The sequence below is a fragment of the Leuciscus leuciscus genome, assembly GCF_965113295.1.
Source record: "Leuciscus leuciscus genome assembly, chromosome: 4".
In the NCBI taxonomy this organism is placed as follows: Eukaryota; Metazoa; Chordata; class Actinopteri; order Cypriniformes; family Leuciscidae; genus Leuciscus; species Leuciscus leuciscus.
In genome coordinates, this window is record NC_138728.1 from 19061567 (window position 1) to 19086842 (window position 25276).

At 37.2% G+C, this 25276-nt stretch overlaps 1 protein-coding gene and 1 long non-coding RNA gene across 3 annotated transcripts in view; both read right to left on the minus strand.

Annotated features, from left to right (window-relative positions):
* usp6nl (USP6 N-terminal like) overlaps positions 1-25276 on the minus strand; it is a 64568-nt gene that overhangs the window by 35747 nt on the left and 3545 nt on the right. Inside the window, exon 2 of one of the 2 annotated variants that reach the window (XM_082168210.1) lies at positions 16391-16476. In XM_082168210.1, the coding sequence (XP_082024336.1) occupies positions 16391-16394 (4 nt within the window). In that variant the 5' untranslated portion in view covers positions 16395-16476. Of the gene's footprint in view, positions 1-3753; positions 5017-16390; positions 16477-25276 lie in introns of those variants that run through there. The other variant, XM_082168208.1, reaches the window with a different exon arrangement.
* LOC309497932 lies at positions 661-3745 on the minus strand. Its single transcript, XR_014205765.1, has 2 exons — positions 1933-3745; positions 661-1880 (listed from the first exon to the last, which is right to left on the minus strand). It is a non-coding gene; the product is annotated as an uncharacterized lncRNA (long non-coding RNA).

Consider the following 25276-nt stretch of genomic DNA (forward strand, 5'->3'; position numbering starts at 1 on the left):
TAAACATTATAGGGACACAAATGTGGTTCATGCACAACGCATATTGATTATTCACTGCACGTTATACGTTATTCTATTTAACGTTATAACAAAACGAAATTTAAAACACAACCCTAACGTTACCTCTTTTCGTTTAAATAATACAAATAATTACACATATTACAGGCAATATATGCATTTGTACAAATGTTGCAATAAACATCAGTGTTAATCTTGTAATAAGAAAATGACAAGAAACCATATTTCTTTTTGTAAAATTTCAGTTTTATCAATAATAGCCAATATAAAAGTTTAAGTAAAAGGTACAAGAAGCTATACAATAAGAAATAAAGCAAACAATTCAGTCAAATGTCCAAATGCTGCGCTCTAATCTAACATTACAACAGTAAAGTTAAATACAAATAGCCTATAATATGAAACTAAACTTAGCCCTCGGCCAAAACGATTGACAGGGAACGAATTATATATTCACGAGACCAAAGATCGCCCGTTAGGTCTGCACAAGACGAATTATTATATCTCATGTTTAACCACTACCGTCGGAGTCATCGGCGAACGTCAGAAGAACTTAGCCGAGGAAAGGCTCATCCAGCCGGGAAACATGAGCGCCGAGCGCCCGCTGATCGCATGGATCTCACAACCGGGGAAAAACAAATAATCTTTATAAATAAACCACAGATTTGAGCTTTAAACAACTACATTCTCGCCTGAAAAACTCTTAAAATTACATTTCGTGACACAGTAACAGTAGTATTATATTAAACTGTATATTAAAAAATGGCGCTTCTTATGTTGTCATTCCCCTCGTCGTAGCACGCGCAAGTGACGATTCTCTGTCAACCAATCAACGTCCTGCAGTGAGTCTAGCTCCACCTTTTAGTACCGTACCACTGTGCTAGGTACCCCAACGGAAGGGTACCCAAAAAGTGGTACGGTACGGTTCGGCTTTTTGGTACCATTCTCAACTTTTGGCAGTGGAAACGCAAATAAAAGGGTACCGACCCGTACCGTACCGTACTGTACCGCTCGGTGGAAACGCGCCATTAGTTAGGGGTAGGGGTAGGTGTTGGGAGGGCTTTATAGTCCCAATAAGTAGGCATCCATTTAATAATTTTAATAAATAGCATCTTTTGTTATTTGCACTTCTGCATTTGTCCGCTGCATAAGTTTTATGACCTCTATAAGTCTCACTTGTGGACTTTCTGCGTGAGTGCCCCCTCTGGCACACATTACATCACATGTGTGTACTCACTTTACATTTTTATCATAATAATTTAATATTTTAAAATAATACTTTAAACCTTACAAAGTTTGTAATTAGAAGATGTCAATATGAACTCAAATATTTCTCAAAATCTCCCAATACCAAATTACCTTAGATACGCTACTCACATTGTTTTTTATGGCTCTATACTTTACTAACGATTGACTCATTTGTCTATTTTTAGTCCTCCAAAAAAACTGTAGGAGAAATGTCTGAGACAAAAACTTTATACATGGATGAACTATATCTCAAAACCTCATTAACGTTTCCTTTGAACAGTTTTCCTCTGAGATGACAACATATTTTAGCTTTTGTCTAATTAACATATTTAAAAAAAAAAACTGATTGAGTTTTCCTTGTAGTAAAAATGCAGTGTGGGAGGAAAATAAAAAAAGCAGAATATGAAAAGGCAGAACAGATAAAGGAGAGAGAGGGAAAAAAAAGAACCAGAAATAGAATATGAGAGAAGCAGAGGATAAATTATTTACCCCTGCGTATCCTTGTGTTACACCACTGACCTGAGACTAACCACCTGACTCTGTAAACCAATCAAACGACAGAATCAGCCTCTTTCACTTACGAACAGCTAATCAAACTGTCAGCTATAGCCTATATGCTTTTAATCTATTCCACGATATCACTGTTCGCACATTAACAATAAGCAACACTAAAATTCATTCTTGTTTCTAAAATCTGAAGAAAAAATAATAATCAAAAGATAACCGTTACAAACTCCTCCTTTTCCGTCATGCAGGGGATTGTGGGTAATTAAAGCTGAAAAAACATGCATGAACACATGCTTCGAATACAATTAATGGTATACAATTGATGTATATATACTATTTTCAATATATTATGATTTGGGATGCACTGATTCTCATCTTGCAAACTATTAAGATGTGAGATTAGACAGTAAGCAAAATACTTTCTGTCTGGAAGCAACTGGGAAAATGACAGGAAATAAGTTTGGAAATGCAACAACATAAATCAACATTATCAACCAGGAATTTCCCAGAATGAATCCAATGGTCTACACAAAAGGTGCCCGTTTTATACACACACATACAGAACAAACACAAAGAAAGGCTGATAAATGGAGAAGCTGGAGGAGGAAGTTAACAACAATATGAAATGTCAAAATAGCTTTTGAATATGACACAAACAAGCAGAAATTGAGTATTGCTGATTACAAACTAACTTAGAGATGTCACATCATACTTCCTTAATAAAAGCCCCTGAGGTAAACATGTATGTAACCATGAGCTACAATGGGCACATCTAGCAGGGGACTTGCCTGGATTGCTCAATTCAGGGTTATATTGATCAACAAATTTCCCCATCATTTTGAAATTGAAGACAGAACCGTGCAAAACAGGCTTTTGTCTCGATAATTCAAGGTCGAGGTATGGAGGCTTCTTTGTGAAGCAATTGCACACACAAATAAACGTGCACAGATAGAAATAAGGAGGTGCACTCCATGTCTTACAGGGATTCACAAAAAAATTTGCATTCTGTCATTATGTACATTGTGTCGTTCCAAACCTATTTGACCGTTCGACCGAGACATTTTGAATAATGTTCACAATGTTCTTTTGAAAGCTATGGCGGGGAAGATTTTAAACGAATGATGACCTAAATTTAGATATGTTCCTGTTGGCTGATATCTTCAAGAGCAGAGTAGCTGATAGCCGCCATATTGTATTATATACATTACACAATGAATATAGTAGAACGGGCAACTGGATATTGTCCATTCCATGGCTGGGTTTGTTGGTTTGTTGAATATAATTGTGCGAATATAAGAAAGTATTATAGAATTTGCCTTTCTATAACTAATAATAGAAATGCACATGGTATGATACTTTTCATATACCATTTAAATTCTTTGTTTAACATTTCTACATTAAATTTTTTTTAAATAATACAAATCTTTTTCCCACTTCATACATTAATCAGCCAAACAGAAAAACGTATGTCGAATATCAGCTGATATATCAGCCTTAGTGATGTATCGGACAAACACAACCTTCACATACATATAAGTTATGATATTTCTGCACTCACCGGCTATTAACTAGTGCAAAATCACTAAAATAACTGCATCAGCAACAAGCTATAAACCAAACCAAGCTTTTCAAAACCACAAGAGACACAGTTACCCCAAACACACACACACACACACTGTCTGGTTGACTATCTTTATGGGGACTCCACGTAGACGTAATGGTTTTTATACTAAACTGTATATTCTATCCCCTTACACTAAGCCTGTGCCTAAACCTACCCATCACAGAAAACTATCTGCATTTTTACATTTTCAAAAAAAAAACTCATTCTGTATGATTTATGAGCTTGTTTCCTCATGGGGACCACAATTTAGGTCCCCACGGTGACACGAGTCTCCATGAGTCAGTGTGCATTCTGGTTGAAGTCCCCATCGGGAAAAACAAGCGCGCACACACACACACAGCTCAGATTCGCATACACACCTGCAAAACGACCACTGGCGCGGCGGCGGGAGGGCGACACCAGCTCCTTAACAATCTGCAACACTTGCATGATCAGAAGAGGGCGGGGTCAAGGCACGGACAGGTGTGGTTGGGGGCGGGGCCAGTGCAGGGCAAAGAACAACGAGCTTCATTCTCGCCACCCACATACAAAAATGACTGAAAATAGCAATCAAAAGATGATTGGTTTCTCTAAATAAAATGCGGGATTTCCATTTCTACAGCCACCAAACTGAGTGTAGCGAATTCTTCCATTCATTTTATCACTGATCGCCTCCTCCCCTCAGTCTCTTGTCTTTGTATTCATTTCAAGTTTCTTGAATGCAAAGGCAGCTTTGGTCCGCAAGACCAATTAAAACACATCACTAATTCATAGTTCAGCATCCAAAACACAGTTTCTGTCTTCTTCTGTACTTCATAAACCACATCAAATCCGTTCAGGAGCAGTATTGAGGGTTAAAAACAGCAATGCATCCTGCAGAATTTGCTTTCCGCACTCCAGGTCCCGCCAGTCGAAACATGAGGGTCCGTGTCTGTCTTCTTCTTCATCGCTCACATCATTTCTCGCTGCTTGCCTCTGTCTCTCACAAACACTCTTCTTCCAATCAGAGTTGGCTTCTGCAGTTCTTCTCTTTTTTTTTTCTTTTTTTTTCACTCATTCGCAGATAGACACTGTCCAGTTCTCTCTCCTGTTCCCGCCGTATGTGTGTGTGTCAGGTGAGAGAGACCATCTGAAAAAGTGACTCCACTTCTCTCTCTATCGCAGTCTCTGGCATCCAAATCAATACAGCCAGGGCAAGCTGTATAACACAGCTCTACTCTATTCTCCTCTCTCTCTCTCTCTCTCTCTCTCTCTCTCTCTCGTTTATTCTTCACAGCCCAGCTCGCCACTGACACAAACGTTCCAGCTTTAAATTAGAGAGCATCTGTTACAACAGCCCCTCCCCTCAACTCTCTCTCCCTCTTTCTCTCCTCTATTCCTCCTGTTCCAGGATTAAATGTGAATATGTAAATGCTGGTCTTATATCTTATCCAGATATCCAGAATATCATACACTTGGGATTGTAAAGGTGGAATCCTTCAATCTAGGACAGATGGTAGATATTGGAGTAATAAGAAAATGATTCTGATGCCTCACTCCAGTTAACGAATATTTTTTTTTTTGCAATTTTGAAGAAACAATGACAGAGAAGGCAGTTGCATGTATTTGTAGAGGAATGGAGACATTTCAGAAATATTAATAGAACTAAAGATGTCATGAAAATCTTTTGACCGACAGAAAGACAGACATTGGATAGACACAGAGACAGACAGATATTAGACAAACAGATAGATAGATAGATAGATAGATAGATAGATAGATAGATAGATAGATAGATAGATAGATAGATAGATAGATAGATAGATAGATAGATAGATAGATGACAGACAGGCTGACCGATACATACATAAACAACCAGACAGAGATATAGACAAACAGATATAGTGTGCTGCATTCATAAAGCACAAATATGTCTTCAGAGCACAATCTGAAAAGGCCCAAGAGAGACTTATAAAAATTGTTATATGATAAAAATATATAACAATAATTTCTTATTTGGATATCACTATTAGATTGGAATTTGAAGTGCTCAATTATTGCGATCACATAATTGCAGCAGGCTTAATTGTGATCATAAATGTGGCAATTCTTCCCTATTTTTAATAGTTCTCACAAGAGTAAATCCTGTACCGCACACAACAACCCACAGTAAGTGAAATAAAACAGACATTTGAGAGAGATTTGAAGTCGAGAGGTGTATTTTTTTGCTGTTGTGTTTTTTTGTTTTTTTTCACACAACACATGCTCTCACAGCAAACCTGCAAAACACTAATCATATGCCAAACCCCAGAGTTAAATCACACATACCCAACCCCATGCATGCATAAAAATGATTACACACTCACACACTGCTCCAAGCATGCTATTCATCTACCTTTACCTTTCCCAGATCTCGCTCAAGGACAGTGCTATCATGGCTGGCTGCAGCAGTGTGTATGTGTCTTGTGCAGACATCTAGCAGCACATGTAACCTCCTCTGTAATCAATCTCTACATAATGGCCTCATTTGGATCTAATTACCAACCTACTTTCCTGAAATGTGCAGAAAGTGTCAAAAATACAAAACAGCCTGACAACATTACATCACTGTTACATCACCACTGCTCACCCCAAAAAGACACTAGTGAACCATGTTTAAACCATGAGAGAACCATGTGACTATATAACCACAGCTATCATGGGACTGTAGCCGAAGTACTGCACAAACCTGTGCTAACCAAACTGCAGTGCAACTTCAGCATTACTGCAATCTGTAAATAATACTTTCATTCCTGGAATGTTCTTTTGAATTACTGTAACCTTTGCAGGAACAGAACTCTGAACGAAACAGAGTAAGTTAATATTATTCAGCACTGCTCAGGGGTGAAGATAAACAGATAGACAGACAGACAGACACCTTGATATTCCTGATAATTTTGTGTGGTTTAAAAGAAGATTTTCCTCCCCAACACAGAGCTTCAATTATACCAAAGTTATGCTGATCAGACAGCACATACAAATCAATGTGTCTCTGTCACAGTGGCATTATGGGAAATTGATGGCTTTGACTTCCAGACTTTCTAACTTAAGAATACTGAACTTTCAGTGAAACAGATTCAAAGAGAGAGAGCAAGAGAGAGAGAGAGACAACACAAAGAAAAGAAAAGACAGAAACTGTAGGATTCCACTAACCCACTTTTAGCTTGCCAACCATTTTTCCATCAGAGTTTGAAGCTGAGATTCATGTTATTCAGTAGCAGCTGACAACCTTCTATTTATTGGAAGAGTTTTGATCTTGGGGTTTTGGTCTCAAATCTTATTAATATCACATAAATCTGGTCTTGGACTAGGAGTTCAAACTAGATCTTGGTTTGGATCATGGTCTTCGGTCTTATATATTGGTGGAAATTTCCATGACCCACTACAAATGTTAGGCTGGGTCTTGTTTTTAGGTTGTTGTCTTTGTATCTGGGCCTTGAGGATTTAAGATTTGGTCTATATCTGGGTCTCGAGAGATTTGGGTCTTAAGGGATCACTAATTGGTCTGGTCGTTAGTAGGGGTATAACGATACGCGTATTCGTATCGAACCGTTCGGTACGAGGCTTTCGGTTCGGTTTTCGGTACGCATTATGTACCGAACGGTTCGTTGGACCATTTTTTCTGCCGACCAAAATTTCGTTATTTCAAATGAAGGCGCGTCGCGGGTGGCAAGCGCGCTCATAGAGGCTGGCGCGACCACAACATCAACTGGCAAATGCAATGTAAGGAACGAAACTGAGCTACTCTTATTGTGTTTGTGTCGACAGTTTATCAGTTTTGACCTGTGAAGCGGGACTCGCGAGCCCTATGCGCGAGCCTGATCAAGCAACACCACACAGCGCTAAGAGATCCAGAACAGTAAAGAAAGCATTTGAATTTCAAATGCTTTTTGAATTCACCACTGAAGTAATAACATCACTGCGAGATCTAGTGAGAACCATGCACATTTCTCTGTTATTAACGGATCAAACAGTGCTGACGTGGAAACCAGGAATAAACATTGTGCCATGAATGAACTGGCCGGTGTCCACAGATCAGCAACATTCACCGTGGAATGGATTTGCTGTAGTAACACTAACTGCAAGGTATGGAAGTTTGTCAGGAAAAGTGGGCTATAATGCTTTCAAGTAACATTACGTCGGTTTTATTTTGACATTATGAATACAATTGCTGCCCTCAAATGTTAATCTGAACTAAAATAAACCTTTGTTTATAACTAGCCTGCTACTACAATATTACATTTCATTTTGTCCAAGGAGCTGTTTTGTTTTATATGCTCATAAGAAGAGTCAAGTATAGCTCCATTATTGCTCAGTAAAAAAAGCAACAAAAATAAAAAAATACAAAAATCATACTTTATGATGTTAGTTTCATTAAATAAAATAATAATTTAAAAAAATTTAATTCAAGGAAATTTCTCTGGCATTTATTTATTTTTGCTGTATGGAAAACCGAACCGTACCGAACCGTGACACAAGTGTATCGTATCGAACCGAACCGTGAATTTTGTGAACCGTTACACCCCTAGTCGTTAGGGGGTCTGGTATTGGTCTATATCTGGGTCTGGATCTAAGGGTATCTGCATTATATGGATGTAGGGGGGTCTAAAGACTTAGGGGGTCTGGTGTTGGTTTGGGTATGGGTCTTATGGGCTCTGGTGTTGGTTTGGGTATGGGTCTTAGGGGGTCTGGTGTTGGTTTGGGTATGGGTCTTAGGAGGTCTTGTGTTGGTTTGGGTATGGGTCTTAGGGGGTCTGGTGTTGGTTTGGGTATGGGTCTTAGGGGCTCTGGTGTTGGTTTAGGTATGGGTCTTAGGGGCTCTGGTGTTGGTTTGGTTTGGGTATGGGTCTTAGGGGGTCTGGTGTTGGTTTGGGTATGGGTCTTAGGGGCTCTGGTGTTGGTTTGGGTATGGGTCTTAGGGGCTCTGGTGTTGGTTTGGGTATGGGTCTTAGGGGGTCTGGTGTTGGTTTGGGTATGGGTCTTAGGAGGTCTGGGATTGGTCTCGATCTTATGGGATCCATTTTAGTATGGGTCTAAAGGGGGCTCCGATTGGTCTGGTCCTTAGGGGGCCTGAAAATTCTCCAGATCTGAACCTAGAGGAATCAAGTATTAGTCTGAGTTTTAGGGGGTCTGTTATTGGTCTGGCTCTTGCATTGTCTGGTATTGGTCTATATATGGTTCTTGAGAGGTCTAGCATTGGTCTTTAAATGGGTCTTAAAGTCTTAAAGTTTGCTTGCCTGGGGATGGTACTCACTCAGAACTGGATCGAGTTTCCACTGACTTGGGAGCTTGGTTCTGCCCACCAACATCACTGGTTCGGAAGATTCGGAACCAGGATTGGGTCTTAATTGTGGGGGTCTGTTACACTGATCAGTGTGTGGACAAAGCAGAACTGCTTTAAAATCAGCATTTCTACAGCAAGGCTTGCGGTCCAGACCCTCAGTGTGTCAGAAGTAACAGGCATGATGGACTGTTAAGTTGATGTGATAACAGTACTGGAATTGTAGAAGCTGAATGGAGTGCAAGCGCATGGCTCAGCTGAGCTTTAATAATGCATGCTGAAGCGTGGATTCATTTGATTTAGATATGCAGAGGCACGGTAACATCCCACTGCACCGCACTGTCATCAGTGTGTGTGATGAAGACAGATCATAATGCACCTCTCAAAATGCCCAGCATGAATTTCCCCTCTTTTATTCACTCTCTACTGCTGGACAAACGGCAGTGAGAGAGTGGGGGGATAGTGGATTCGAAAAAAATCAGTCTGTCACATCCTGTTTGCCACTCTCTCATCCATGTTGTTATGTTTCACATGCAATGTAATGGTTTTTTAATTTTGTTTATTCTATTTAACTGATGCATTTATTGTTTGTAGAGAGTTTTGCAGTAATTGCCTTGCCTTACTGTTATCACATTTCTCAGTACAATACTATGACTATTAGTATTGAGTTCGATCCTCATTGCAACTTATTCTAGTCATGAATCACCCACTTAGATACGAAGAGACCATCTAACTTGCATGTAAAGTGACCAACTACACTTTAGAGGAGGTTTTACCTCAAATCAATAATGTAAATAAATAAAATAAAACCCTAAGGCTAAGGAGTCTCTGCAGATGGTTGTATAAATGAGTGGAATATGTGTGTAGAGTGTGATCAGAATGTCTATCCATTCTAAAGTAATAAAATATTTCACAGACATCACTTAAAAAAGCTGAAAACACAGATCTGCTTGTAGATGTCTAGTTTACTTGCCAAGTACGTCAAACAAAACTCTAAAAATTTTTTCAATATTTGAAACCATGTTCCTCACATTGGTTAGCTCTTCCTCAAAAGTGCTCATCTTCCCATTACATTGTAAGCACGCGTTTGTTTGCCTGTAGACTGGTAAAAGACCATGTTTTACTTATGAATCAGCCTAAATGGCTGTCAGTTTAGATCAAATAAACATCTCTTTTAAAAAAATTCAAATGACATCCAAAATGTGCAGTGTTGTGGTGGTCCCCAGGACAGGTTTGAGAATCCTTGTATAGGGAAGTGCAAATTATATTCAATGCATCTGGGGAAGTGACTACATGTCAAGCGGAATTTACAAATGACTTTTTACAAGTCACGATCATGCACCTATGAGTTTGTGTGTGTATGCATCACCGTCACACACACACACACCCTTGAACCAGACATGTGCAGCAAAGTAAGAAAACTTCCGAACTTCCGAGCTCTGAATTTGGCCCAAACCCAGAGTAGTCCCCCGTATCCTTGGCTGGGATAGGAACCAGCTGATAGTGAGGGGTTGGGGTGGCGGAGGGATGCAGAAAACTGTCAAGGAACATAGTAGGGCTGTGCAATTAATTGAATTTCGATTTCGATTTTGGCTCCCAACGATCAACAAAATAGTACAATCGAGTAAAAACGATTATTTTGCCATGTTCTGTTTTGCAAGAACACTCTTATTTTGTCTTGTGTTCTGAATGACACGCGCACGCGCACATCCGCCCCTCCCGAAGCCATAAACTCTCTCAGCTTGAATGTTTAAACTGATAAGACTTAAAGAAGTGAAAATTATCAACTTTAATTACGATGCAATGCTGGCCCAATTGTGCAAGTTACAATTCCGTCATGTCCCGACTCCTAAACACGAGAGTGTAGTTTCAACGCTTGCTTTGTCCAACCCATTTTGAGAGACAGAGAGAGAGAAGACGCAGCACCGCTGAACACTCACACGGTTTGTGAAATTGCGTATTTGCGAAAGTTTTAAAATGATAGATTTGATTTTATAATCTGTGTGGATAAATTTAGGCTATTCATACAATCTACTTCCTAAAGTGAATCAATGTTTGCGGGGGAATTTCCCGCAATATAAGTGGTAGAGCTGTGGGAAAATTAAAATACTCATTGAAGTATTATCTGTTATATTATTTATTTTAATAGTTCAAAAAGTACAATCAATGTTCAAATTTCGATTTTTTAAAGAATTGTTTAAAATATGTCTTTTTAATAAATGCAACACGTTCCCAAAGTGATGTGAAATAATCGTGTTACATAATCGTGATTTCAATACTGACCAAAATAATCGTGATTATGATTTTTTCCATAATCGAGCAGCCCTAGAACATAGGTGAGTCAGCTATGTATATATAGGCCTCCTCTCGTGTTGATTGGATAGATCATTTCAATGATTTCCTCCCGAAACTTTGTTAATAAAACATAATTTAACTTATATAATGGATGCATAATTTAAATATACAAATATTTAAAATGGCAACTAAAACACAGACAAGGGTGTTTTTTGCGGAGAAAAATAAGCTTCAGGAATAAGTCTGTAGCTCTGTTCCAGTAAGTGAATGACATCATAATATGGTCGATTAAGATTGTTCTTCATAATGAGCAAATCTCCAGAAGATCCTTTGCATCAGGAGAGCCTATGATGTCTTAAAAAGGCTAGGGTTCGAAACAAAGCTCATTCTATCTTGACCACTTGTCAAGGTTAGATCACAAATCTGGGCAGTCTCTCTCTCTCTCTCTCTCTCTCTCTCTCTCTCTCTCTCTCTCTCTCTCTCTCTCTCTCTCTCTGTGTGTGTGTGTGTGTGTGTGTGTGTGTGTGTGTGTGTGTACACAGCAAAAGGGCACAGGATCCATTTCCTCATGTTCCACTGTTTACCATGAAATGTAATCACATTCCTGAGTGACTTCCTTCCTGTGATCATAGTTAGCTGTGCAAACACACCCACAAGCTCAACACGGGTATCTGGGTAAGTCACATGACAGCTCTATAGGCCTTTTTCTTTTTTAATGTCATCTTTTTAATGTTTGCCTAGTAGCTACTATTAATTCATTAATTAATTTATTTATTTATTTGCAATAATTAAATAATATGCCATTATTATTATTAACAGCTATGAACAAACCTTGTATAAAATCTAAAGTTGTATTCAAGTATAACATTTTATTAAATAACTCATACTGCACTTTCTGAGCTACACTGTAAAAAATCAAACTTCACTGTAAAAAAAAAATTACATCCCCAAGTCAAAAATTTCTAGTGACTGATAACATCTCAATTTTTCAATTAGTCTGACGTATTATTACTCATTGAGCCAATGTTAACAGACTATTGCAACAAGAATTGCACTTGGGCCAATTTAAACATTTAGATGTGACCAGTCACTAGAAAATTTTGACTTGGAGAGGTTAGAAATTTTTTACAGTGTTGCGTTTTGTATGACAAATTCAGTTTTTAAAGTTTATTCAACTATTTAACATGAAAAAAGTTGAGAAAAGTTGAGATAACTCAAACACGTAAGTTGAGAAAACTCAAAAATGTCCTGCTGTTGGTTGCCTTAAACTTTTAAGTTTTCTCAACTTTTTTTTTTTTTTTTAAGTGTACAAACCTGCATCATACCTTAATAATATGTTTGTTTATTTAAAAGAGGCATGTTTTTTTACTTTTCTAAGCACTTTTTTTTTTTTTTTTTGCCTGGCATACAATAAAACTGGCAAAAATCCCACAGACTTACGTTGAAGAAGGGAACCGAGTCATATCAGAGAGATTTTGAGCTCTTTCAGTGTGGACCAGTAAGCAACAACTTACTGCAACAAGGAAAACAGCATTATGTTCTTATCAATTATTCATAATTAAATGTTAATCTGATGAACACTGGCTAATTAGAAGGATGTTTAAAACCAAAAACACAATTATCATAAGAATATTCTGAATTTATAATTCAAATTCATAATGTAACATGCTCCATTTTTTCTTAGCATTCTACAAGCATGATCTATAAAAGCAGCTGGAAAAGCCGCCCTGTGTCAGTACATTATCACTTGCATCAATCATAAATTGTGACCAAATCTTTTATAGATTAAGAAACATGACACGCTGAGGGGAAATGAAACGGCATCTTTCTCCTTTTTTTTTTTTTTTTTAAATCCCCCTTCCTTCATCTCATTTCAGGTGCCTATTTCAGTTCATCCTGGATGAGTCATTTCTCTCATTAGTGCTGCCAGTCACAGGGGGTAATGGGGATAATTAACTCAACAGACACACACAAACAGACTCAAACACACACTCTCTCCCTTAGTATCAAAACTTACAAGCAAGGCCAAAAAATAGCCTGTACTGCCAATACTCTACACAAAAACAGTGGCTGAAAAATTAGATCAGAAGAAACAGGGAAGCTAATAAACAGGCTGTAATGTGTGTTCCCTGGGTTATATTGTCTACACCACATCCTCAAGAGTCACACACACACACACACACACACACACACACACACACACACACACACACACACACACACACACACACACACACACACACACACACACACACACACACACACACACACACACACACACACACACACACACCTCCTGTGTGCTTGTCTGGCTATTTCAGGTGCCTTATACTGTCACCGCTTTTGGTCTTTGTGCAATTTCTCTATTTCTGTCCTGATTGATGTTGAAGATGAAAGAATCGAGACTGTGAGGTCTCAGATAACAACAGAAGAAAAATGTTGAGGGATGTAGAAGGATGGGGTGTGGATCTAGCTTCAGACTTTAAAGAAACACAAATAAACCTTAATGGTTCGATTCCCAGAACTTGTAGGGCGTTTGGTAAAAAGTCTGTAGAGAATCACTTTCAAAGAACAGTAAATCCGAAAACGAAAACTGTGTCATTATTCACATTATTTACATTATTTACTGTGTCATTACTATGTCGTTTCAAAACTGTATGCCATTAACCTAAAGTTTTCCTTTTGCATAACTAAACCTAAACCACTCAATTCATATGGATTATTCTTACGAAGTCTTTACCAACTTTTCGAAGCATCATTGGTGGAATGTCAAAAAAAAAGGACAGGGACTGAAATCTATCAGGTTTCATTAAAATATTTTCAATTGTAATTTGAACAAGGTCTTATGAGTTTGGAATGACTTGAGGCTGAGTAATTGATGACAGAATTTTCATTTTTGGTTGAAACATCCCTTTAAACACTCAAAATGCAAGAAAAGTACTCCAAATGTACTATTTCAGTTCACGCCCAAGACGATTACAATAAAAATATGGTTTTAAAAATCATTCTAAATTTAAAAGATTAGCAAAGTCCAAACCACAACTATAACGGTTACGGCACAGAGGAACAATATCGTTGGAACAATCACTTTTAAAACAAAAAATGTTCAGGCTATGAATGATAAAAACATTGACAACCAATCAAAATCCATCCTGCTTTAAAGAGTTCGAGCAGATGTCAAACCTGCAGCGTGCACCTATAAAAAACACAACAATATCGTGCATTGGTGTGGACTCTATTATAGTTATCTTTATAGTTATTGTTCTTGGTGTGAACGGGCCTAAAGTATTTGCCAATAGTAACATGCTGTCAAAGTTCAATCAAGTAAGGGTCAATGACACGTCAGATCACTATCATTCACTGTACTGAGAAAAAAGAAATTCTAGTTGGCTAGAGAGTATGTAGCACTATTACTGTTGTTGACTGGTTTGGTGTGGACTCCACAGGGGTCACACTGTGTAATCCAGTTAAATGTCTCAACTCAGCCATCCCCCGACATGGCGGCATATTCGCCACAGCAACTGCACACACTTAAATACACTCCAGTCCTAAAACACGCCATCTGTGAGATTGCACGTCAAACTCCCATAAAATCCTGTTCTTACAGGAACTTACCAAAGGATCTGAGTTGATCTAATGCGAATCAGGGACGTCCTTTAACTAGATTGTATAAAGCTCAAGCTGATTTTAACAATGCATCTACAAATAAAGTGGTCACGTTACAAAGTCTTATCACATTTACTCACACAGTGACACACCTCTGCTGTTATCTCTGATCTCAGCCTGTGTTCGGGATGACACACTAGCATACTGTATATTGGCTATTTAAAATAAAATAAAAAGTCTATGAAAGTGTGCAAAACCGGCAACATGCTACTTTTTTTTTAACATAAGCTCACTATGGCAATTTTAATTCAGCAAGTGTTGTCCAGTTTTCATCTTCAAATTATAAACAGATATTTTGCATTTGTATTCCAATTTAGTGTTAAAATATCTCATAAACAATGAGTAAAGAAGAAGAGTAAAACTACTATTTGCTCTTTTTCTTGTCTCACTGTTTTAAGGGCCTGTTCACCACAAGAACAACTATAAAATAACTATAATTATAACTGTTAGCGTCCATACCAATGCACAATATCGTTCTGTTTATTATGCATGCATTCAGTTTATATTGTCTGCCGCTTTAAATGCTCAAGCTTTATAAAGTCGGATGGATTCTGATTGGCTGGAAAAGTTTTTATCGTTCATTAGCTGAAAGAAATCGTTGTGAAAGTGATTCCAATAATATTGTTTCTCAATGCCGTTATCATTATAGTTGTGGTGTGAACTCTTCTTTTACATTTTATATCTTTATTGATTTACATATACATCTTTATTGTTATAGTTATCGTCCTTGGTGTGAACGAGCGTTTAGTGGACCATCAAAATTTAAGACATTTTAACAGTTAATAAAGATGCACCACTATTCCGATAACATGATAATTCGATTTATGTTATAGCCAATAACCAATAAATAGCCAATATTATGATCCTATATATGCACCTTATCTTTATGTAGGAGCGGGCATATCCATTTGTAACTTGAATGTGCCTGGCTTCTGGTGTCATTCGCTTCCAGTTATTTTAGCCATACAAAAACTAGGGATGCACGATACATCGGCCGCCATATTGGTATCAATGTATGATGTATGTTCATTTTTAATGTTATCGTTATCGGTGTAATAAGAAAATTTGACCATTATATTAAAGCCAATAAATAATGGATTATTTCCTTCAGCTGAGACACTTCAGATGTGCACTGTTCGCCATGATGGTTTTGAATTGCTTGAAATATGATTGGAATCACTTCAGAAAGGAAAATAGAGTTAAGTGCAACATGTGCAGCGCAAGTCTGTCATATAAGCTACATAAAAATATAATGAGAACATTATAATTGTGTAATTGGCACATGGCTTTTAATGGTGAGACTTTTGTTTTTGTAATCAGGCTTTCAAAAATTATATAAAAATCTGGATTTAGATTTATCGGCTAATAGGCCTATATCAGTTATCGGCATTATCGGTTATCGGTATATATATAGCTGCGAGCAGCGATGACGGGTCCAAGACGGTGGCACCGCCTTTAGGGTAAGCCCGTCATCGCTGCTCGCAGCTGTATATATATAAAACATAAAACACATTAGTTTGCAGCGCAAATAGTTTCCCCGTTTACTGCACTTTGTTATTTGTTTACCTTAAGAGGTTAACGAATCAGAAGTCTCGCAACTTTACACAAAATTGCTTACTTCCTCATTTGAAAATAAAGTGAATACCATATACTCATTGTTTTAGTGGATTACCAAAAGTTATTAATTTACCACACATATTACTGAGTACTGCTATTTGCCACAAGGTGAGTGTCTGCTGATTTCCGCATGTACTCACTCATACTGTGATGCCGGGGGTTGGTAGGGGTGTGTGGTCCAGGTGAGGGTCTTCTCAACAGCTGTTCTCCTCAAGGCACTCATGACCTGTACACATCCAACAAATATATCCTTAACACAAAAGCAAACCATTATAAATTCTCATTGCAAGCAATTGGTGTAGAAACAGATGCTACTGAAACTTTAACCGTTACTAAGAAAAGCAACAGAAGATCCAATAGAAAACCACAGCATTCCAGTCAGCCAGCCAAATGTGCTGAACCAGTGTTATCTCCCAAAGAGAGCAAAGATAACATTCCACCATCCAAACCAGACGTGATCCAGGAATTGAAGGTAGAATGTTGAAGATGTCACAAAACAGCCTTTTGTTTCCATATGAGTATTATTTACAAGTCAATCTAATCATTGAGTCATAAAAAATATGTATATTTCAAATATGCAGGTGTCAACTACCACACCTAAAATAATTTTTGGAAGCAAAAAATATTTGGGCCCTTATGGCATACTTACAAACGAATGATGTTGCCATAATGCGCAAACAAAATAACTTCTCATAACTAACTAAAACAATTACTACTTCGGTGTGGGCAGTATGACCAAAACCTTAAACCTTGATATGCATCATTTAACCATGACATCAACAAATCTCAATTGATATTATCAGTTTATGGAAACTAATTCAGTACAGCCAGTTAGTTTCCGTTTATGCATATTTTCAATGTGCTGTGGCCACCCAGTTGACAAAAAGCCACTTAAAATGAGTGTCTACAAGAAGATTTTAAAATCCGGAAAGTTTCCTGGACAGGAAAGGTGATATTCTGATGAATAATATCAGAACATATTTATATTTGTATGAAATGTTTTAATCACTTAAGTCATATTTATAGAAGTAGCAATGTAAATGTGTTACCGTTTAGGATTAGCCTAATTAAATATGTTTAACATCGTTTAATTTCTTTAGGCAGGTACCAATGTCAGTATTATGTTTAGTGCTTTCATTTAATTTGTGCTTTAATCATTAACTCTGCAGCGTGAGTGTTTCTAAAGCAACGGCTGAGGGAGTGACGGCAAACTTGACATCATTCTCTATTTTGACTGCTGTAATCAATTTCTCTAGGCTATATTTTTTATTTCTTTTGGAAAGTTGTGGAAATGCTATCATGGACTTTTTTCTTTTGCTACTGGAGCAACTGGGAATACAAAAATGAGAAGACGAGCACTAGACTGCCGCAGGATAGTAGGGAAATGACTCAGAATGCACATTTGGAAAAGAAAATATATTTAATGTTAACGCAGAGAACATGATTTGTTGTTTGAATAGACTTACAGGTCTATAACATAGTAATAATCTACGTTCTCATGAGTAACTGTCTATATAAGTGCGCTGAATACTGTTACTGGAAATACCTGGGGTGGTGGTGGCGCAGTGGATAAGACACATGCCTTTGGTGTGAGAGACCCGGGTTCGAATCCACTGTGAGACACCAATGTGTCCCTGAGCAAGACACTTAACCCCTAGTTGCTCCAGAGGCGTGCGACCTCTGACATATATAGCAATTGTAAGTCGCTCTGGATAAAAGCGTCAGCTAAATGAATAAATGTACCTGAGCCGTACACGAAAGTAGTTCATTGCTCAGCTCTAAACTGATAAATATGAACAAATATGCAATACAATATTATAAACATTAACATTGTGAATGTGAATTGTGAAAGTAAATGTATGTATTATAAACGTACTCTTGCCTATATACATTTTTGGACACTATTTAGACATTTTTATAATATATAAATATATACTGAGTCAAATGAATATATATTACGTTTTATGTGATTATTACTATTTTGTTTATTTAGTTAGTTTTTCGGGTGGAGACTAGTAACAAAACACGTTACATTTTAAAAACACAGAAAATTTTTACCTTTAGTAAAACATCCACCTTAAGTCTATACGGCTATAACTCTAAGGGACTTTTCACCCATTTTATCATCCACCAGGATGTAAGTACTGTACCAGGACCAAGTAATCTGATTGCTTATAAAAGTAACAGCACACCTCTCTCTTCAACAGCCAGAAGTTGATGTATTTCAACCAGCTTAAACAAACAGAGCATTTTTTTTAAAGTGCCAAATAGACAGTCAACATCTTTGGGAAGTCAACCAAAAATGGCTTACTTATTGTCTCTGAACATTAAACTGGGATAGAAAAAAACACACACACACAAAAAAAAATCTCTATTATCTATTTCATAAGACCCAATGAAAGCTTCAATATCTCCTCATTCTGCACCAAACACAAACATACACACATTGATGATATCAGTACTGTAGTATCAGGCTCGCTGTCATGACCCAGTGTAAAAGAGCTAACTGCTACTCCCACCCTTCCTGCCTTTTCTTATTTTACCCCTCTCACTCCTTCATTTAGGACGACTAATAACCCCTCTCACTTACTTGCACACCACCCCTGCCTCCTGCAGTCGCCATTCACCATAGAAGAGTAATGATCACTTTCATTGTGTGTGTATGTGGATGATAGTAATGGGACGGCAGCGAGAGGAGGTAATCACTGTAATAAGATGATGCAGACCGACCGGGTGGAGGTGACAGGAAATGATAAGGGTCGACCCGGGATGGGAAGACGATCTCTCCCTTGACATGCTTGTGTGATGAGCAAACTTTCAGTTGAGGGAATAGTTCAACGAAATATGAAAATTCCACATTATCTACTTAGCCTCACATTGTTCCAAACCTCGGTCTGACAAAATAATGACAAAAACCAATGTGTCATGCAAGTAGTCCATAACTGTGTTCATTTTATTAGTCATTTTTATTTTACCATTTTCATTTTTATTTTAAATGTTTTATTAATAATGTCTACTACATAGTTTCATAAATGTAATTTCAGTTTTAGTCATAGTACATCACATGTAACTAAATGAAAATGAAATAGTAAGTTTAAGGTCTTTAATATTTCAGTTAGTTTTAGTTTCTTTTATTCTAAATAATGAAAATGTTGTCAAAACCACATGAAACCAACAGGATTACAATTTCTAAGAACTTTTCATGTATTTTATTTATAATTCTTTCTTACCAAGCCACAGTAGAGAGAAAGAAACATACTTTTCATACAACAATACAACTTTTCAAACAGTGGCTTTCCTCACACAAAGCAAATTGTTGGAAGATTTTTAATACAGTATTCAAACCATACAAACTTGTGTGGTTCTATTCGTCCTTCTTTTAGCTTGACTGGCTACTCTGTTTTCATTTTATGTAAAAGTGTGAACAGTATTCAAAAACATCTCCTTTTGCATTTCATGGAAAATTCAAAGGTCACATGGGCTTGGAACAAATAGGTTGAGTAGATGATGACAGAACGTTAATTTTTGGGTGAACTATCCCTTTCAGATCAGATGGAAGACAGCAGCCAGGTGAGTGAGGGGGAGGGGGAAGCTGGTATTAACACTGGGATTACTGTGGCCATATGTTCGCATGATCTGGGCTGTCAATAGCATGACACAAAGAGGAACAACCATAGGACGGTGAACTTAAACTAGTACATTCAACAAAACCGCACCACCCAGGCACGTTATCCTCGGTTTAACATCTGAATACGTGTGTGTGTGTTTGTGTGTGTGTGTGTGGGCTGACTGTCTCGTTTTGAGCCAGAGCAGTTCTCTCTGCCAGTGGGCATCAGTACCAGCACCAGCCGCCCCTTCAGCGCCAGGGCAGGAACTCAGGAATGTGGAGACCTTTAGCACATGCATGTGGGTCTCATTTTTTGCAGTTAGTCAGCAGCTTTGAGCTATATATTGAATATACATAGGCTACATATAATAAAGCCTGATTTTACTTTGTTGAGAAATTATATTAATGCACTTTTTAATTGCCTATTACATTTCCTAAAGATCATGCCAGTAGAGGTTTTGTGCCTACTGCTAGTGTCATAACTTGCATGAGAAGTTCAATTCAGTTTGTTTTAATCACTGGTTCAAACATTTCATTGAAGTCACTATGAAATCAAAATTGAATATTTTTGCTGTGTTTTTTTTTTTATGGAATATAGCAGTATATATATATTTTTTTTTTTGCATGTGCCATCATAATCTTTAATCAAAATAACTTCCCCTCCCTCTTTTATGTTATTAAAGTCGATGGTGACTAGTCACTGATAAAGTCATTAAATAAGCCTGAACCTCGAGCTGAGACTCGAACGCGGGTTGCCTTGTGCACAGCTATTGCATTGACACAGCGCTGCCCACAAGGCTATTGCTCCTACGGCTTAATTTATTATTGTCTTTTGGTTGTTACATTTATCAGATTTCTGCTCGTTCTAAATCAAATACAGATGAAGTACCACAGTAAAGATTACATTTGCATTAGTGGGAGAGCGATTGCATGAGAATTAATTCTACCTGGCAGCGTCTCTCTACTTATAGTGAAGCTGTGGGTTTTAGTGACTAAGAAATATATGCTAGAACTGTTCAGTTTCTAAGCTATTTTATTGATAAATCACAGAACAGTGTTGACTACAATTCTGCGCTGCTGAATGTTTCTGTGTTTGCGCAATCTGTGCATGATGTACCAGCTACTGTCTATGTGTGCGTTACAATGCAGCAGTGCATTAGTTCAGAACACAGATTAACTTGCGTGTACAATAAGCTGTTTAAAATGTGCATTCACCCAATAAATTTTGAGCATCCAGATGGTATAATCAAACATCTTGTTTGCTCTCGGAGTATGCATTTATTTGTCATTTTAACAGTTTGGAAACGGAGCTTTAAAGTGGACTTCAAAGATTTCTTATCCTGTTGCGCCCTCTCATGATCCGTGATTAGGCCATGATCAGTGACTAGTCAACGTCAAACTTAAAGGGGTCATATAATGCCAGTTTTGTACAAGCTAATATGATTCTTTAGGGTCTAAATTAAAAGTTTGTAATATACTTTAATTAAAAATTCTCATTAGTATTGTAGAAAACACTAATTTTACCTGGTCAAAAACAGCTCTGTTTTCAGCACGCCGTTTAAGTGCATGTGTCTTTAAATGATAATGAGCTTTGCTCACCCCGCCCCTCTGTTCTGTGCGAACACCGTTTGTAACACAATAACACAATAACCATAACGCGTTGTTGTGGGATTATGAATTATATTGAGAACGTCGTACATAGAAAACATGCCGTGATGTACCCTGAGTGTAAACAGCCGCATTCATTGTGAAGCGAGCAAGCGATTTGCAGAGATTAATATAAAGGTTAATAAAACGTTACACTCACTTCTTCTGGCGGTGCAGCAGGAACACGAATAGTTGGTACTGATCCTTTTTTCAGGAGCAGCTTCTTAGCAAATAACCAGCTTTACTGACCCTCGTTTGTAAAGCAGTCTGGTGTGTGAAATGATTCGCGCAAAAACATGAAAGCATTGCTGTTGATCGTGGAGAATATTCCCTTCGAAAACAAACTCAGCCACTGCGTCTTCAGCGGTTTGGATTTAGGAACATCAAAATGATGCTGTGTTCCTTATTACACCCAAGAACAGAACACCACAATCGCTTAGACGCCATTCTGCTCATAGACAGTGCTCCAGCGTATCAACAATGGCCGCGCGGACTATGATTGACAGCTCGCTCACGAGCGGGGGGCGGGTCTGTGTTGAAACGTTCCTGTCAATCAACAATTGTGGGAGGGGCGTCAATTTTGTGACGTCACAAAATCGAACGGCTTGATTTGAGAGAGGGGAAAACATATAAGAAGATTTTTTTTTAAAAACACTGGATGGATTTTTATCATTTTATGATGGTTGTGTACAGGCACTGCCAACACACATTTCAGTACAATCAAAGTGCATGTACCATTAAATAAAGCGTCATGGCAGATAATTAAAGTTGACTAGTCTGTGCAACCCCTACTGTGGATTTGCCTCTACTAATGATTGGCTAGTTTGTTGTGGTGCTCAGTCTAATTAATTTTCAATGTTTTCCAAAAATCGCTTACAGCACCTTTAATTTGCATCAGTACTCAAAAGTTATGCACAATAATGAAATTATGGATGATACAATAATAATTATCTTACTGTTTTTGTGGCTAAGAACCGATTAATGGCTCATTTTAACATCCAATGCTATTTAGACAAAATTAACTCAAAATAAAATATAATATGAGCTAAAACTCATTTGTTTTAAATGTTCAAATGTAATTTTTATTATATTTTTTTTTTTAAGCTATAGGCTAACGCTTAGCCTGCATGGCAAGCAACAAGATGACAATGGGCTATGTGTGTCTGTGTTTCTGGGTAGGGGGAAGTGTTTCACGAGAGTAATAACGGCTTCCTACACCAGTGCTCACCAGAGAACTGTCTAATGTACCAGCTATGAAAGCTTTGCTCCATTTTGTTGCCATGGTACATCCTCTCCCACACACACAGGAAGTGATCTTTGCCTTATCTGTGGGATAAACCAGTTCCTCATCAGCTCCCCTCTACCTCTCCAGCTGAAGTCATTTATCAAATAACTGTGTGTGTTTCAGCTATATGATTGCCTCTTCTTTCATTTACAGCAGTTAGAAGCACAACAAAGGCTTCAGGGATGTTGCTGTGACTGTCTGGGGGTTTCAGGCTGTTTGGATCAGTTTTCTTTTTTATTAGCAAAATCTTACCCAGTCACATTTAGCCATTATGTTTTAGTCTTATTTCAAACCATCCTATCATTTGCCATCACTGGGACAATGCTTTAAAGGCATAGTGAATTTCGTTCTTCTGCTGAACACAAAAGAGGATATTTTGAAGAATGTTGGTAAGCAAACAGTTGTTGGACCCCATTGACTTACATAGTTTTTTCTGCTTATATGGAAGTCAATGGGGTCCATCAACAGTTTAGTTACCGACATTCTTCAAAATATCTTATTTTTGTCTTCAGCAGAAGAAAGAAACTCATACAGGTTTGGAACAATGTGAGTAGGCTAAATGATGGCAGAATTTCATTTTTGGGTGAACTATCCCTTTAAGGTTTACACACTGAAGAAAATAATATATTGTTGTATTGTTTTGCAGTAAAAATAAAATAAAAAATCTAAATATTCTTAAACAGACTTTACTGTACTGTGTACCTGTTTTTGTAAAAGGGATTTTTAAATTAATGTTTCTGTTGGAGAAGTGCTCTGATTAATTAAAATAATCAAAACTGTAAAGTTTAGGCAACACTTTATTTTAGTGTCCTTGTTACACGTTACGTGTAGCCTAGTTACTATAGTAATTACTATAAACTGTGCATAATTGCATGCAACTAACCATTAACCAAACCCTAACCCTATAATGAGTAGGCTACATACATGTTGTTAATTATTATTACTTAGTACTTAAATGTATAATTACACTGTAACACAGACGTGTAACCAACATTTATTTAATAGGCTAAACTGTCCAGCATTTATATTAAGCTCAGTGTATTTGAAACAACAGTGCATGGGCTTAAATTGTACACTCGTACCTCAACAAGTCCACTATAGAGTTTTGTTTGAGTTTGCATAAATTGATTTGATCAGTTTTTGACCAAATATAATATAAGCTTTTAGATGAGAGATTATTTTTCAAATTAAGACCCACTTAAAGACCCAGCAATAAGAAATGACCATATCAGGTCAATATTAGTAGTTTATAACATCCATATATGGGACTTTTTTTTTTTTAAGTCAGGTTACAAAAGTATTCAACAGTTACACAGTTAATAATCTGATTTCATAAAAAAATTGATAAAACTTACTAAAACTAAAATGCATGATGTACTGTAACCTACAGTGTTGACTGTGAAAGCCTGCAACCACAATTTCCCTCATGAGATCAATAAAAGGACATTATCTAATAAATTCTATGTAATAAATGTTGAGTACATTTACATACAATATTTAATTGTTTTAAGATTAAACATGATCGTACAGTTTGTTTATCTTAATTTAACTGTCTTTTATCCCAGTGCCTCCTCTTTTAAAGGGATGCTCCACCGAAAAATGAAAATTCTGTCATCATATACTCACCCTGATGTTGTTTCAAACCTGTATGAATTTCTTTCTTCTGCTGAACAGAAAGGAAGATATCTAGAAGAATGTGAGTAACCAGACAGTTTTAGATACCATTGACTTCAATAGTAGGAAAAAAATATACTATGGAAGTCAATGGTATCTAAAACTGTCTGTTTTAGATATCAAAAATAACAATTTTTGGTTATTAAAATACATCATCTTCTGAGTTTTATGATGTAGCTAGGCCTTTTGTGTTTTATTTAAATTAAAATGTATTGTAATTTACATCTCAATAGGATGCGCTTTGTGCATTCTCTGACATTACATTTATTTATTCCATTAATATTGAGTATCAATTGATGTTAAACAAAACTGTGTTATTTTCTATGGCAACTAAACTTCCAAAATAAATAATAATAAAAAAGAATAAAAAAAAAAAAGCTCCGCAGCTTTTCCACACAGATTTTGAGAATTGGCCAGCTAAAAAAATAGGCCAAGGAAGTAGACTAACGGTTAGTGTCCGGGAGATGCGTTCATATTTATGAAATAAACATAACTGATTTTGTCTACACCTAAATACATTTCCAAGGAACCCCTAATTATAACAGTGATTAAGCCCAAATGTGGGTGGGGGTAATGAACACATTATGTTTTTTTTTGTTTGTTTTTTGCCCAAATGGTCTCCACCAAGAAAAAACAACAAGAATGAAAAATAAGTAGCCATGTATAGGCCTAATAAAATAATATAGGCTACATAGCCTATAAAAGAGGCTATATTGTGCCCTTTATTACAAACAACATTTAGCCTATTTTAAACGCCAAGCCTAAACAAATTTATTTAAATCGAAACGGTCGCGCATCTCTCATTCAGTCAAA